Source organism: Belonocnema kinseyi, chromosome 7 (genome assembly GCF_010883055.1).
Source record: "Belonocnema kinseyi isolate 2016_QV_RU_SX_M_011 chromosome 7, B_treatae_v1, whole genome shotgun sequence".
Classification (NCBI taxonomy): Eukaryota; Metazoa; Arthropoda; class Insecta; order Hymenoptera; family Cynipidae; genus Belonocnema; species Belonocnema kinseyi.
Window position 1 is genome coordinate 101,336,950 of NC_046663.1, and position 17,323 is coordinate 101,354,272.

Sequence of the window (17,323 nt, forward strand, 5' to 3'; positions counted from 1 at the left end):
GGAGTTCAGAAGTTCCTGAAAATTGTATCACGTCTTTTGTGAATGTCCCCCTATATATATTTCTACATGATAAAAAGATGTTGCCGCGACTATTTTTAAATTTTGTAGCTGACAAAACAGCAGTTTGTACTACTTTCCCAAAAAATTCTAACTAAGAATCGACGTATACTACTAAACCAATAGTGCCGGCAATGACCCCGACCTAAACTACTGAACCTCATGGCCACTATATAACATTTTCGGCTGGCCAAACGTCAATATTACTACTTATAAAACAACAGCTGTATCAATATCCACCTATGCTAATGAACCATTGTACCTAAATAAACATTGACTATGGTGACATATACTACTCCCTATTCCCCATCTAAGGTTGACTAAACGTCAATCTTCACCACTGAATACCTACGGCCCGCAGTGACGCGAAAAATATTTCTGTGAAAAAACGAGTATTTAGCGTACATTATGAATTCGATGTGGAAATTTTTTCTTTTAAGTCAAATATTTGAAAATATCGAAAAGATTATTGTGTTTCGATTATTGATCGAAGAAGGAAGTATATCTGTGCTAAAACTTTTTATTAATAACAATAATGAAGAAAAGTTCTTTTTTGGAATTTGCGCCGTTTAGTGCATTGAAATCCAGTGTTGATACGCAATCTGAGATAAATTAATGCTCCATTACGATTAGTTGAAAATGTATGTCATTTGAAAATTTTTTAAACAATTTTTATAAGCAGATAGAGTGTTTATCTATTTTTAAGAAAAAATGCTTTATTTCTATTTAATATTCAACTGAGAACATCTTTGCCACCACTTTTCTCTATGAATATTTTTTAATTGACAACGACTGTCAATTATTTAAACAATGTTCATAGCAAAAAGTCATCGAAAACACATTATTAGTCGATTTCGTATGTAAAAATTCAGTGTTTACATTAAAAAATACCCAAACATTGGATTTTGTTCTCAATATTGTTCTCAAAACTGTGGTAAATTTGGAATGTATTATAGCGAAAACTTATCGCAAAGACATTCTTAGTTTATTTTGTAAAACAATTGAACTTATTTGTTGGAAAGAAGCTAAACTCTAAATTTCTTTATAAAAATGGATTAAATAATTTATACTTCTTATACATTTTCGAAGTAGCATAACAAAGAGTCATCGGACATACATTGTTAGTTGATTTTGTAGAAAAAAATTGAGGCTATTTGTTGAAAAATAGTCAAACTCCGGGTTTGTTTATGGAAGTATTTTAAATAACGTATCAATCTTATATTAATTAATAATTCTTGTAAATTTGCAAGTTGAAATAGTAAAAAGTCAACGGAAAAACATTCTTAGTTAATTTTCTAACTAAATTAAGCATATTCTATGAAAATAGCCAAACCCTGAATTTTTAATGAAAATTGCATAAATAATGAATAATTCTTAGAAGTTGTAAAATATCATAGCAAAGAGTCATTGAAAAGATTTTCGTAGTTAATTCGGTAAAAACAATGTGCCTATTCGTTCAAAAATATCAGAACTATCAGTTTGTTTATAAAAAATGTTTAAACAATTACCAAATAGCATTTATTTTAAATTGATCGTAATCAAAAATTAATTTATGTTAAATTTTGTACCAAAATTTGTTTGCCCATAAAAAATTTTTTTGCTCAACTGTGCGCCCGAATATGTTGCAGACTATACTACTGATTCTCATCGATGCCTGGCTATAACCGACCTATACTACTGTACTGAAAACTAATGAGCATCAATGGCCGAAATTTTGCGACCTATTCTGCCTAATCCCTCCTACAGTTGACTATACGTTGACCCTTACCTCTATCATTCTATTGCTGACAATAGTGCAGACTATACTACTTTCTCCATCCACAGTGGGAAAAACTGACAAAATGTTGAAAAATCATTCGATTCTTCTAAAACTCATTTTCTAGGGGGTTTTCGAGTCATAGAGTTCAAATATCGCTTTCAAAATGGAAAATTAAAAATGCTATATTTAAAATATTGACCAACCTTTTCTTAAACATTGACAAATCCATATAAAACTCATTATCAGTGGATTTCTGAAACACAGATTCCAAATATTGTATCAAAACGACCTAATCAATGTCATGATTCTGAAAACTTCAAGTACAGTCCGGGTTCTCTATAGGGCCGCCTTGAGCGGTTGACGCTGACAAAGCGTATTTACTGCGCGGCCTATTAGGTATTTTAACTTTAATCACCAGCTTACTTCACTTCGTTGATTTCTGAGAGGTTAAACAATGGACCAAATGCATGGGATTCGGTCCATTTTTGCCCTATTTTGCTAATATCTTCGTAAAAACTAATTTTTTTATGTACATAAGTGTATTGGAAAAATAGCTTCTATTTGTTAAGAACAATTCATTGACATAATAAAATAATAGTAATTATTATTCATTTTGACGATAACAGAAAAGTTAAGTTTGGTCCCATGCATTTGGTACAGTATTTTCCCCTCAGCATTCAACGAAGTGAAGTCAGCTGACAATGAAGTGAAAATGCTTCATTGGAAAAGGTACGAATGAATCTCAACTGTAAAAAAGGTGAGGGTAATGCCACTGATATATTAGGTAAAGCGGCCCTATTGAGAGCAGCCCTATGAAGAACGTGGTTTGTATTGTAGACATTTGACAAAAGCTGCTTATACTTTATGATTATAATTATTATACAACCTATCATATCAAATTCGATTACAATTATTGAGGATTCAGTGTTGTTGAAAAGTCGAGGGGCAGACATATGAGAATGGTATTTTCAGTCAGTAATTGCTATCTCTAGTATATCAGGAACACGTGTTTAATCAAGAACACGTGTAAAGCTAAACATTGACTACCGTATTTCAAAAAAGTATGTCTAACTTTGTGTTTTTTTTTAAATTTTATCGGTGCATATTAAGAAAGTGAGTTACCATATATACCCCAATCTCTTTAAATGGTTTTAAATGGTGTTGGAACATAAAATGAACTTCGAGGGACATGCAAAGTAAAATCTATTTGAAAATCGCCCGTAAAACACTTAATTTGTAAAAATGTTATCCTTTTTTTAAATGCGCAATTTTCAATTTTTATTATTTAACACAACGTTTAAAATCTGTATCGCAAGAAAAATCTTAGAAAACGAGTATTGTAAATGTTATCCAAATTGAAAAAATTGTCTCATTTCGATTTATTTATACAATATTTTGGATAATTAATTCACTGAATACTTATACTATATACTATATGAATACCAGATAATTTCTAATAAATTTTGATTGCTACCTGAAATATTGTATTTTCAATTTTTGATATAATGTTTGGAATCTGTGACTGGAAACATTCCGAGAAAATAATTTTTATACTAATCGGATTATTTTTATTATTATGGTTGCTATCTTAGAATATTTTTAGCATTTTTGACTTTTGCTAATAAATTTGTTGCAATAAATATTCTAATTAAAAACTTGTCTGTGAAGGAGAGGGTTTTTAATAGGTTAACATCTTGGAAACAATTTACAGCTTCTTTCACCTCTTTTCAAAACTGTAATACCTGTGTATATAAAAATAATAACCAACTATTTATAATTATACTGTTTTTTAAAATAGACTTTCAATTAATTTTGTCTGCTGATACGCCGTTTTGTAATGAAAAAACTAAAATGTTAAGATAGTAATCTTACCAATTATAGAAAAAACAACGATGCCCGCAAACATTGACGTGAAGCAATTAGTCAAACTGACCATAATTGCGTCCCGATAACAGTTATTGTTGACAGGGTTGTAGGATGAAAATGCTATTAGTCCACCAAACGCTAAACCCAGGGAAAAAAATATCTGCGTCCCAGCTTCGAGCCAAACTACAGGATCTTTAAGTGTATACCACTGAAATAGAAAAAATAATGTTTTCGGTTTTATATTTCCTTTTTCGATTTTCTAAATCTGAAAGCTTAAAGAGGCAATTTTAGGATCAGCTCAATTTAGAATTTAGAATTTTCAATTGTAATAAAACAAAACTAAAAAACTTATAAGAGTTAAATTCATAAAACAATAAAGAAATCTCCTCTTGAATGTTTAATAAACGATAAAAAAGGCAGTTCCGAGATCCATTGTTTACATTAGTATTTTTTTCATAGAACGCAAACTTAAAATTAATTTATTTTCATACCTTCGGTGTAAAAAGATGACGTAGACCATCCGACATTCCGGGTAAAGTTATACCTCGGAAGAAGAAAATTATGAGAACAATGTAAGGAAATGTTGCTGTCACGTATACGACCTAAAATATTTATAAAATGCACTAGATATCGATTTATTATTGCTTCATAAATATTTCATTTTTGTGATTGCATTTTAATCGAAATTTTAACTGAACAAAAAGAGGGCTAATTTATTTTTATAATTTATAGTGTTCAAAAATCCTGGCAATATGGTTTTTTCTGACAAAGCAAAATGGTTGTGTTAAATCATTTATTTTAACAATAATTATTTATATATTTATGAATAATTTTAATTAAAAAAAGAGAAGTAATACCTTTCCAGAAGACGCAATTCCTTTAATCATACACATGTAAACAAGGATCCAAGCTACCACTAAAGCTAAAGCAATTTTCCAATTAAAAACTTCAGGTGTGTTGATATCTTTCGATATCATAAGCGTAGTTCGATACCAGAAATATTGTGTTGGACTGCTTTCCTATTAAATTAAAGTCAAAATTTAAAATCTTATAAATGCCATGGGTAATTCTTAGAAATTAGTATCTTTAATATAATTATACAATTAAATTTTTTAATTCATTGCAAATCCATAAAAATAATTTATTCAATATTTTACCGAACATTCAGGTTCAGGAGCGTAGGATCCATTTTGAAAATATTTATTGGGACACTCCGACCAGGGTAGTTCAGATTGGAAACTCTGAAAAAATACATTGATTATATAGATATACAATATTTGACATTATTTAAGGTGTTTTATTAATAATACTTTTTCATAACTTATTTTAAAATATAGACTTCCGTTAACAGCATTTACCAATATTCAGTGCATGTAAGCTTCGAAATTTTGCACGGACACGAACCCTTGAATGCTCTAGATAACAGTAAATGTAGATGACTGAAATTTTCTTTAAAATATATCTGAATTTTCTACTATAGTAAAGTTTTTATAATATGGACATTTTGCATAAGAATAATGGATTACAAATCTATATATTTTAGAGAATCTTGTAAAATTTACAGAAACCTATATTAGTTTATCAAAATTCTCATTCTGCTCTAAAATGTTATCTTGATACATATTTCCATCAAATTTACAGGCTATTTGTCGTTGGTACTTATTTTCTATATATAATTATAAAAAAAGGGCTATCACTATTTTAAAAAATGATCTCCAAATTTACAAATATAATAGTTCGTCATATGTCAGGAGGTATACTGATATTTAGGAAATTATTAACGAATTCGTATCATGATTTAGGTGGCTTCAAAAATTATTTTTTCCCTCCCAGAAACTAAACCATTATGAAGAACATAATATTTTTTAAATAGAATAATAATAATTTTAATTCTACCTGAACAAAGTAGAATAGGCACCAGGCAATAATGGTATTATAATAAAGGGCTACATTGAAGGAGACGATTGCACTGCTCACTCCGATCCCAGCCATGTATGGAGACACCTACAATAAACATTTTTATTGCCACATTTTATGAATTTGTCAGCTTTAATATTACAAGAGCAATCATAATAAATTCCATATTGAAAGATTTTTATTTATCTCGGTTTATATTAACTTGTTGTAGCTTCGCAGAAATAAGTCAAATATTTATTTTAACTTCAATCGAATTAGAAATCATATAACTCATATTTTTGTATAAATTTATTATATATCAAATACTGGTTTGAAATTATTAAAAATAAGTTTAACCTGATTCCATACTCCGATGGCACCTTTCCGGAGTCGCTGACCAATCGCTAGTTCAAGATAGAATATTGGGATGCCTTCTATGGCAAGCATAATGAAGTAAGGAACTAAGAATGCCCCTGTAATCACAGAAATTAGAGTTTTTAGTGAAATATACAAAAATTTAAAATTAAAATAAATAACCTTACATGAAAAAACATTTATTAGGTAGAGTAGAGTACTCTACTCTTTAAAAAAATTAATTTTCTTTAGCGTCCCCCTTTTTCTCACAATAACGAAAGATAATAATTCTTACTAAGTTTCAACCCTATTGTTTAAGGGGTAGAAAAAACACTTTTAAAGTTTCCCTTGATTTTTAAATTTTAAAAATGCTAAATGCTTTAAATACAGTTTCGAATTCATCCCAATTTTATTGCAACTAATTTACCACGAAGGAAAAAAGGATGTGCATTTTTTTACTTTCTATGAAACTATAACCTAAACTCTAAAAACTGAACAGACGGTAAGTCTTATGATATCGTTTCTGATGTAGCGGTATTCAATTGAAACGAAAGTTGTTATCAATATACACAGAAAAAATTGATTGGGAAAAGATTCTACAAAATTTGATAAAGTTATCAACTTTCGATATTTTTTCAGAGGTAATAAGAGACTTTCAAATCTTTCATTTAATGAACACGCAAAATAGTTTCTAACTCTAGCGAAAGAATGTTAATCTTTCTCCAAATGCCCGTTTGTTACAGATTTCTGCAAATTTTGCGGAATCTTTCCCCATACAATTTTCTCCGTGCAAAGAAATACAAGACTGTTGCATTCTTGGAGCATTTTTTTATGTAGATTAAATTGATGTTTTTAGATTTATTGTGTGGTTTGGAAATACGGACATGCACAATTTTTTTTTTGAAAAGCCGTGTTCTCCAAATCTACTAAAGATATTTTGATTTTATTTCCAAATGAAACGACTCTTCTAGCCCTATCAATATATATTATATATATTTATATTTATATTTATATTTTTCTTATTTTCTTATTATACCTACTCAGTGGATAATAATAAATGACTGATGAGACATTTTGTCAATTCTTATTAAAACGATAATGCATTTATAAAATGAAGAAAATAAGGAAATCATCCCCTTTCTCTAATACTTCAATTGAAAAAACACCTTATTATTTAGCATTTTGAATACAAATGTATGGAACTAGCTGATATAACTAGAGATGTCATTTCAACATACCTTCATTCATGTGTAACATGTCAGAAGAAGCAAAAACTTCCTTAGAAAGGTGTTGTCGGCAAACCTTTCTTATTCAAAGAAATCAATGCCAAAGGACAAGTGGATTTGATTGTCATGTAAATTTGCGAAGAAATGATGTACAAATACACTTTAAATTATCAGGACTATTTAACCGAATTTGTTATCTTAAGGGCCCTCAAATCAAAAACAGCTGAAGAAGTTGCACATACCCTACTAGATATATTTTGTATACCTGGGACTCCTTCTGTTCTTCATTCTGACAATAGACCACGTGAGTTTGCTAATAAGTGAGTAGAATTTCTAAAAGAAGTATGACCAGAATTAAAAATGGTTCACGGAATACCAAGGCATTCACAAAGTCAGGGAATTGTTGAGAGGGCAAATCAGTACGTTCAAAATATGCTTACAGCTCGGATGAAACATGATAACACAACTCACTGAAGTTAAGGTTTGAGAATTGTGAAACTGAGGAAGTGTAACGCGTATCACAGTTGCATTAATCAAACAGCCTTTGAGGCCGTGTTTGATAAGTAATAAGTATCTCATATTTATTCTCATAAATTCTAATGAGTTTTAATCAATGAAATTCTACTTTATCTTATTGGTGAACCATTTTCAGTGATCTTAGTTAATGAAATTTTACTGAAAATTATTAAATTGTTACTGTAATTTCAATGCTTCTTCACTATTTTATCGAAAATGATCACCTAAATTTAACTTATGCTGAATGTTAAAACATATCTCAGATAAGAGGTAACTTGAGGATGTTTTGAAATTATCTTTATACAATAAAATAAGCTTTCAAATTACACCTCATTGACCCTTCTAGGTGGAATATTTCATGCATGTAGAGGCCTGTTATTTATAAAAGGAACACAGAGATACATTTCATAGTTTAAGAGAAAAATGCTTGCAAGAAAAAAATTTCGATAATATCTTCAATGCTACTCATTTTTTTAAAGTCTAGATTGTCCAGAATTATTGATACTACTTATAGAAAGGATGCAATCGGTCTTAGGCTCAGAACCCTCTTTTTAGTGTGCATAACCCTTTTTTGTCACATCTGCCTCACTAAAAAGTACTAGATACACTATCAAAAAATATTCTTTTAAGTCATACAATGACACAATTGGAAAAAGGGAGCAAAAAATGAAAAATGCTTAATTTCATACTAACCACCACCATTCTTTTGTGCTAGGTAAGGAAATCGCCACACATTTCCTAGACCAACGGCATATCCAACCGTCGCTAGCAAGAAGGTCAGCTTGCTGTCCCAATTCTCTCGCTCGTCCTCCCCAGCTTCCGGTCGAAATATTCCCTTCCCTTCATTGCTACCCAGCTTACTGCTCCCTACCCCAGTTTCAGTGGCCGCTTTATTCTGCAAACATTTATGTCACTCGAATTTTTGCGAAAAAATCCCCAAGTCAATCAAATTTAGTTTTTTTTTTACTTTTAGAAAAACTAAAAATTATTTTAAATATTCTTAGGGTAGTGGAACCAAATTGTCACCAAGTTCCAACTTGATTTACTTCAACCTGAATCTTTAATATGGTAATTATCAGTCTGAATAAAGGTAAAAGAAGAGTTTCAAATGTGTTTACTAGAATAATTTGAATTCCTACATTTCTCAAACAATTTTAATGTTTATTATATAATAATAAACTTTATTCAACATTATGAACAATCAAAAAAAGAATGATTTTAAGGATTGTTCACTCTTCTTTAACACCTGAAGGGCACTTAGATGTCAAATAAGGCAGAAGACTTGCCTTCAAGTTGGGACTGGAGTCATCAAACCCAGAATTCGTTGCCCCGTAATTAGCAGCGGGATTGTTCTTGCGAGTTTCCACTACTAATCTACCCCGCATTTCCTTCATTTCGAGCTTGTCAACGCTCTTCTGGGGTTTTAAGTCACGTGAACTTTGCCGACGCACCAGATGTGCTGTGTTCGCCATTTCTTACTTTTTTTATTGTTCTTCTTACGGAATCAAACAGATATCGCAAAGATCGCACTCTCGCCTGTAGACTCCATCCTGCATCACACAAATATTAAAAATTTCTACATTAGATTTTTATATTATAATAAACTTTATTTAGCATTATAATAACAAAAAAGCTTTTACATACATTTTGTCTGTCATGCCTGACTAATCTTGAGATTAACTACTACCAACTAAAAACAAATGCAAGTATTCTAACTCCACAAATATCCAGGAATAGTTTTTTTTATAAGTTTGTTATTTAGTTGTAGTGTTAATTTAGTTTTCATATACATATATAATATTATCTAGTTTATATTGTTTTATGCTTACATTGCTATCAGGTTTTAATTTAGTATAACGAAGCTTAAGTTAGTTTTAGGTAGGCATATTTTTATAAGTAAAGATAACTGTTGTTTTTCCGAAAAATTAGGGTAAATAGTTTTTCAAGTGTTTTTATTTCGCAAGGCCGGGCGTTGGAACTTTGTACTTTGAGGTACAAAAAGATAAATTAATTGTAGAGAATCACCACCCTCTTAGACAGGACAAAGTTTGGGGATTTTTTTGGTTTGTTTCGCCCTATATTCTCCCTGTTAAGGACTTAAATTAGAAAGAAGCATTCTGAGCACGACCCATCCAACGCCCCAGTCTAACATTAATTTTACTTGCAAAAGCAGATTTCTTTCTTCTTAAAAAAGCGATCTACAAATAAATGGTACTCTTTGCTTTTAACATACAAATACATATATATTCAAATGGCTCTTTGAGAACGAGTAATCTTAAACTATAGCACACTATTGTTACACGGAAAGATTTAGTAGTAAAAGGTCTTTACTCGTATACTTCTATCAAATAATTTTGTTGTAATATTCTTAAGTATTTCATTTGTCTTCTGTTTATATTTTTCTGTATCTAAATATCATGGACTGCTGATCTGAAAAAATAGAGAGGGCTAGACTCGTTTGTTAAGGCTGTTTTTGCCGGGCTCTATTCAGAACTTCTAACGAGGTCTTAACAGGAATACCCATCGACCACCCGTCTAAACCATCTGCTTTACCCGGTACGTTTAGCATTCGGCTGTAATATAAATATACATATATGAAAAATAATTCCAAATGTTTATGTTTATATTTTGTTAATTGAAAATCGTTCTTTGCATATATTTTTATAATACAACATATGAATATTCAACATTTTCATTGCACTACGACAATTGATTATTATTTTCATTATTTGCCACTGAATTTGACTGAGATGCTTCAAATAAAAATAAATTTTGTTTTACTGTCACATGTTGTTAGGGCAGACATTCGCGTGTTTACTAAAGTATAATCTAGCCAATACAAACTTCTGAAAGTGGCTTTTCAAGTCACAAATAATAAAAAAATCCTAACAGTTCAGTTACTTTAGTGAAATTCTGACCACTGCCCTTATTAAAATGGGTACAATTAGGGCGATTTCTAAATAGGAGGTCAACTTCGATATAACAGTAAATCTATATTCCAAAACAAATTTTAAAGGTAATCAAAAATAATGCATGTCCCTATCATCATATGTATATCGTAAATCCGTACCGCCTGTATGTATTTGAAGTGGGAAAGAAGATTGATGAAATTAAAATATTTCACACGAACAATTATCGATTTTCCAGTTCACTTTACAAATATGTGCAATAATTTAAAACAATAAAAGAGATAGCGACTAGTATATATATATACTAACGGCGAAAAAATTCGAGTCCTCTGGCTTTGACGTTAAAATGTAAGTGAAGAAAAATGGTAGCTCAATGAATGTAGGATGTTTTTAAACATCAAAATATTGTTAGTTGATGAGTCTAAAATGAATATACAAAAAAATTGTATATTTTATGAACCGAGAATCGGATAAAAAGTAAGGAAATCTGACAGCTTTTAACGAGAATAAACTTTTAAACATAGTTTTTTATTGAAAAAATAATGCAAAGATCTCAAAAAAATTCAGATGGTACTTTAAACATTTCTAAACAAATTGTAATTGAAAAATTCGCAAATTATAATTTATCACTCGTTTTTTGTAAGTAAACATACAACTGTACTATTTTCAGACACCATGCATTTCTTCAGATTTTTCCTATTATTTGTTCAGTAAGAAACTGTGTTCCGAATTTCACTGTCCTTAAAAGCTGTAAAATTTTCTTACTTTTTATCATATTTTCAGGTCTGTAAGCTATACAAATTTTTTCCATATTTGTTTCAGGCTCATTACCGCACAATATTTTAACCTTTAAAATCATCCTTCATTCATTCAGCTACCACTTTTTAATTACTTACTTTCTTACGTCAAAGTCAGAGGGCTCGAGTTTTCACGCCGGTAGTAGTAATATACTCTTAAAGAAACATCAGATTATTCAGTTAATCACAACAATTTTAATTTAACAGTTTTCTCGATATTCAGAAAGATGAAGTTCGCTAATTGTAAGAGTTCAGTTGAACAAAAGCAGACACCGTAATCAACACCGTCTACTTTTACTTACATCTCCAACTGAATATTTTAAACGTCATCAACACCACCACCTTATATATCTAATTGTAAGAACCCTATTAATGCATAGAAAGATTTATTGAAGAAGGTGTAAAATATTGGGTTCAGTTTGAATACTATTTATTTCGACGACCTGTAACTTTTAATAGCAATGAAAAAAAGTTGTATACTGCAATTTGATAGGATTTTTCACATCCTTTCCTTAAATCATAATAATTTAATAAATAGACTTTCAAGAATAATTGAAACATATATTAATTTCTTCAATAGTTGTCTAACTTTCATTGCATTCATTGAATTCATAATTGCATGTACTGACGCTAACCTCACTCAATAGACAACTATATTGAGTGAATTTCCCTATATAGAATATGAAAAAAAAACCAATTTTTTAAAGGCCATAATTACAATATTAGGCACAATATCTGAAGAACTGCACGAAAGTCTGTCAAGATATTAGGAATGTGTAATGTGAGCGATAAATAAATCTTATTCTCAGCATTATAATATATAATTATATATGCTTTCAGCTTTAAGTTTTCTATCAGTGGCAAATACCTATTTGGCAATCAAAAGGGGCTACAAAAAATTAAAAAATGGATTTCAGCAACCGTTACTTAACACAAATTAGGTTAACTGAGCCTAACTTCCATTCCTTAATAATTTACCATAAATTCCGTTTAAAATTTGGACATTTTTGTTGCCTTGTTCTAGCATAGCTTCCCCTATTAGCCTTTTGGATTTATTTGTCCTACAAAAGAGTCGTACAGTGCCTTAAAAAGTTTTTCTTCAAAACCCGGTAAAACAAATTGTCAGTATCGATAATTTTTTTAACGGTACCAACAACGTATACCCTTCGTAAAATAAACACATCTAACACAAAGAATATTTATCTAATAAACCAACAAGAATCTATGCTTTATCGTGTATATCGACTTTGTCACCCTATTGTTACGTTATCAGCATCGTCAAGGACAAACAATTGCAAACCTTTTTATTTATTTATACGAAGTTGGATTAGAGCGTTATATTATTAGACTATATTTTAAACTAAAACCTTTGAATTTACATAAATTCTCTCAAAACCATTTAAAGACATTCCAATGAATTTAGCGAAACTGAAAAGCATTGTTTCTCTGTCATGTATCTTGCAAACGGTCAGTACTGTGGCTACAATTTTTATTGGATTTTTTGTGCACGATACTGTTACTAACAAATGTAGGAAATTTTTCATTGAGAAACAATAAAAACAAATTTTTCTTAAATTCGACTCAAGTTCGTCCAATCACTACTTATAATTAGTATAATATTTCACTACTTACAATCAGTCTCTCAAGTGTCAAATCATGATAAATTAAGGTAATAATTCCGCGGCAGTCAAGGAAAGTAATTATAAATCGAAATGCGCAAGCGCAACATTACGAAAAAGAAATCTGGCTTGAAGTGCGTAGGCGAAGCAGCTAGACAAAGTAATCTTGCTAAAAGAGCGCAAGCGCAGCAGCTAGGAGAAGCTTTTTATAACTGCTTTTTACCACGGTTTTGGAATTTGTCACTTTCCGCACGCAATACATGCCTCGAAAATCGAACATTTCGGACATGCGTTACAACAAAAATTTCTTAGCTACCCTTGCGGGCTGAAGGAAACGAATGGAGGCTCTGCAAAGTACCCGTAAAGACTTCATTGGCTCTCCATTCGGTTCCTTTTTAAAATACTCGAAAAAACAGCAAAATCAACTTTTAAATGGTTGAAATTCGGATTCTACGTTAAAATTCCCTATAGAAGGTCCCGGAATAATCGCAATAGTTTTTTTGCTCCGGTAAAAAGTTTTAAAAAACATAAGACGTATAACGCCTGTTGACTGCTATTTACAGGCGATGCGTCTGATGTGTAGCAGTCAACAGGCGTTATATGTCTTATATTTTCTTAAACTTTTTACCGTTGCATACTTACAGGCTATGCGTTCGATGTGTAGCAGTCAACAGGCGTTATACGTCTTATATTTTTTTAAACTTTTTACCATTGCACAAAAAACTATTGCGATTATTATGTGACCTTCTATAGGATATTTTAACGCAAGACCCGAATTTCAACAATTTAAAAGTTGATTTTTCTGTTTTTCGAGTTTTTTAAAAAAAGAACCGGATGGGGATCCAATGGGGTCTTTACGGGTACTTTATAGAGGCTCCACTCGGTTTCTTCAATCCGCCAGGATTTGTATAGCTTTTTCTATAAAAACTTATTCTTGCTCATTTTTAAACAGTTGTGTGTGATCATGTCGAAAACCGCTTAAGCTATCGCGCGTTAGGAAGAGGATGAGCTACAAGCGGGCGTTTTCTATAACAATTCAGTTTAATAATATAGCTTCTTGTCAAAATGCGTTCAAAAACCTCGTATTTCACCTTCGTTTGAAAAATTGTAATTATGATAACAGAAAAACATTCACGAAATTTATATACGTTTGTTAATATTGTTCTAATTTATAATAATGACTTTAAATACTGTCTAGATTTCGTACAAATTCCTAGTATTTTAAGTCCATTTAGAAGACCGTGAAAAACTGCAAATTCAAGTCGATTTAATTTCAAATTGAGGTCAATTTCTCACAGGAGACTTCTCGCCAAATTTACAATTTCTCGTTAGTGGCTTGAGCATATCACTTACTGAAGAAATCATTCAGAGGAATGCCATTTTATTAATTACTTTCCTGATTTCTATATTTAGAGCTACTTTTGTTTCAGCAAAGTGTGAAAATAATATTTATAGAATCGCAATCAATCGTATTAGGAGTTTAAATTTTATCTGGAATTATTGAGGCATATATTTGAAACTTTTATAAAATTCTTCCAGGTTTTATAGAAACACCCAGTTAAAACGTGCACATAATTTTATAGAATTATTTTTAGAAAGATATAAATTGTGACATACAATTTTACTGGATGTAGATTATTTTACCTAAGGAGCAATATGATCAATTGAACGTAGATGAAATGAAATTGTCCAACTGATACCTAGCATTTGACTTTCGAACTTATGTAATCTAAATTCGAGAATGAAAAAAATTCTAGGCCAAATGTATTAAAAAATATTTTTATCATATTCGAACTATTTTGTCCTTTATAATAGCAAAAATGTGATACGATTAGTGGATTTAATTTTGATATTATAGAATTTATTAAAGTAAAGGTGCAGTCTGCGTTCAAATATAAATAACTGTACCCGATATTTAGCGACATTTAAGAACTTTCCAGGGTTTGTGTCCGTGTAAAATTTGCCAGTGTAAAATAGAATACGTTTGACACAATAATAAATTGCTGTTTAGTACTATAAAATAGGGCTAACAAATTTCAGACTATATTTTTGATATTTATATCACCTTTCATATTTTTCGGGATACGGTAAGATATTACACGACAGGATTATTTATTTATTTTATTTTCTTGTATTTATAAACTTATATATAAAACAACACATATTAATTTTATGCTTACACTGAAACTTAACGCGTATTTCTATGCATCGATACTTATCATATATGTTTCATTGACTCTAAAATAACGACATAGGTCTTTAATTTATGTTCATATCTCATTTTAATTGCTTCCGGTAATATACCGAAAAAACATTTTAAAAATCTTCCTCTTAGTCCCATCTTATGGTAATGAATAATATTTTTCAATTACTTCAGACTCTATAATATTAACAAAAAACTTTGAAAATCATGCATGAAAAAGTGAAAATCGAGAAGAAACTATATAAGTTGTCCAAGTATACTAAAAGTAGGCATAATTTAATATCTTATTGTCATCAATAATTCTTTAGATCCCGAAATATGCACTTCGGAATTTATAGCAAAAAATATTATAATAATTCACTATTCTTTGACAGAACTAGATTAGAAACGATCTCAAATGCTATGGTATGCAAATTTCATTAAATAAATTGCCCTGTGCCAATCCATATTAACATGTGTTTGTAACTCTCCATATTTCACTTCTTACTGAATGTAACACAAATAGGATATTTTAAAAACTTATCAATTAACATACGAGTTTTTCATAATAAAAAAATTTAGCTTTCCATTGAAAAAATACATATAATCTTTATCGTTGAGAGATAAAAAAATTATCTGTTTTCATTTAACATGTAGCGAGAACCTGATCTCGTGTAATGGAAGAAATATCTGACGAACAGATCTGAAGCTGACAATGAGATAATTGGCTCATTCTACCGCGCGAAGACACATGAAAAAATCAAAAGTTTTCCTGAATGCGAAAATTTATAACTGGTAATATATTGCGCCAATAATATTTCCAGTACTGGCATTCTTTAAAAATGTAACTCGGCTGAGAGTAGACACAGTACTGGCAAGTGGTCCAGTACCACCACCAATACGGGCACAGTATCAGGCTGACACTACTGTACTGGTGCAATCTTGCACTAGTACTGTGCCAACTCTTAGCCGAGTTACCTTTCCTTCCAATATCAGTACTGGCGCGAAACTGAAATTTTCACTAGGATATTCCACTCTTTATAAAATTTTCAATAGAAAAACTTCTCCAAAGTTATGCAAAATAACTTTTTGACTTCACCCTGCTTGATTCATAACCGTACTTGTGTCCCTATCACGATTATAAATGTCAACTAAAAGGACACTTATTTAGAAATTTGAACTCCTAAAAATAAATTTGAAAAATTACCACCTACATTTTTTCCCCTATTATCAAAATTATCGATTTATTAACCATAAAATAAAGCCGACAATATTCAATAAATGTATGAATGAATATAATATGAAAGATCTTATCTTAATATTACTAGCTATCAATTTATTATAAAAAAATTTTTTAAACTATTTATGATTAGCATTCGTATTAGAAAACTGTCAGAATGATTAGTTATCTTTTAGGCATTTTTTTTTTATTCTGTTGGCTTACAAATTTTTAGTTTTTTGTTTGAGGAGGTTGAGTTTTATTTGTAATTTTCAGTTGTAAATAATTAATTGCATTCAGATTGAATTCGAAGAGTGGGAAATAAATAGTCTCTCATCACTGACCTGTAGGAATAAACGAAGAACACGCGACGGGCTCCTTGGGGTACGAGGAGCAGTTCGCTACTGTGGCACCCTCTACTCGTGTGATAACTTTCAGAATTGTAAGGACGAAGGTTGGAATCAATAGTAAAGCAACGCCGGCGCTCGACTACGTTTACTACCCCCGCATGTATATTTGCGTAAAAACGTATTTTTTTTTAATGCCAATGGCTCGCCAAATTGATCACGTGCGCTAATTAATGCGATTATCACGTTCGACCCTCTTTTTAAAACACACTTCTCTTTTTTCTTATTTTACAATTAGTAATTATTTAAATTATTTTAGAAACTTATAAGAAATATAAAATATTGTATCACGTTATCTTAATTTATTTTCCAAGCTTCATATTGAATGAGCTTGAATAATCTTCAATAATAATTTACACTAGTACCTTAGGCTGGTCCAAATTTATACATTTAAAGATTCAAATTTTGATTTTTATTGATCGCCCCCCCCCCTCCAATTTCCTTGTGTTCCGGAGAAAGAAATTCCCTCATTTTAACAATAATGCTAAGAATTAATCCATGCCCACGGCTTTTGAA

General features: G+C 30.5%; 1 protein-coding gene across 1 annotated transcript in view; it reads right to left on the bottom strand.

Moving 5' to 3' along the window:
• The window catches only part of LOC117176226 (sodium-dependent neutral amino acid transporter B(0)AT3), a 21,607-nt gene extending 4,797 nt beyond the window's left edge, over nt 1-16,810 (bottom strand). Inside the window, exons 1-9 of the mRNA XM_033366364.1 lie at nt 16,745-16,810; nt 8,957-9,224; nt 8,368-8,562; nt 5,936-6,051; nt 5,579-5,686; nt 4,840-4,923; nt 4,540-4,701; nt 4,174-4,284; nt 3,689-3,890 (exon numbers count right to left, since the gene is read on the bottom strand). Coding sequence (XP_033222255.1) covers nt 3,689-3,890; nt 4,174-4,284; nt 4,540-4,701; nt 4,840-4,923; nt 5,579-5,686; nt 5,936-6,051; nt 8,368-8,562; nt 8,957-9,146 — 1,168 coding nt within the window. The 5' untranslated portion in view covers nt 9,147-9,224; nt 16,745-16,810. The remainder of the gene's footprint in view (nt 1-3,688; nt 3,891-4,173; nt 4,285-4,539; nt 4,702-4,839; nt 4,924-5,578; nt 5,687-5,935; nt 6,052-8,367; nt 8,563-8,956; nt 9,225-16,744) is intronic.
• Nucleotides 16,811-17,323: the final 513 nt, after the last annotated feature.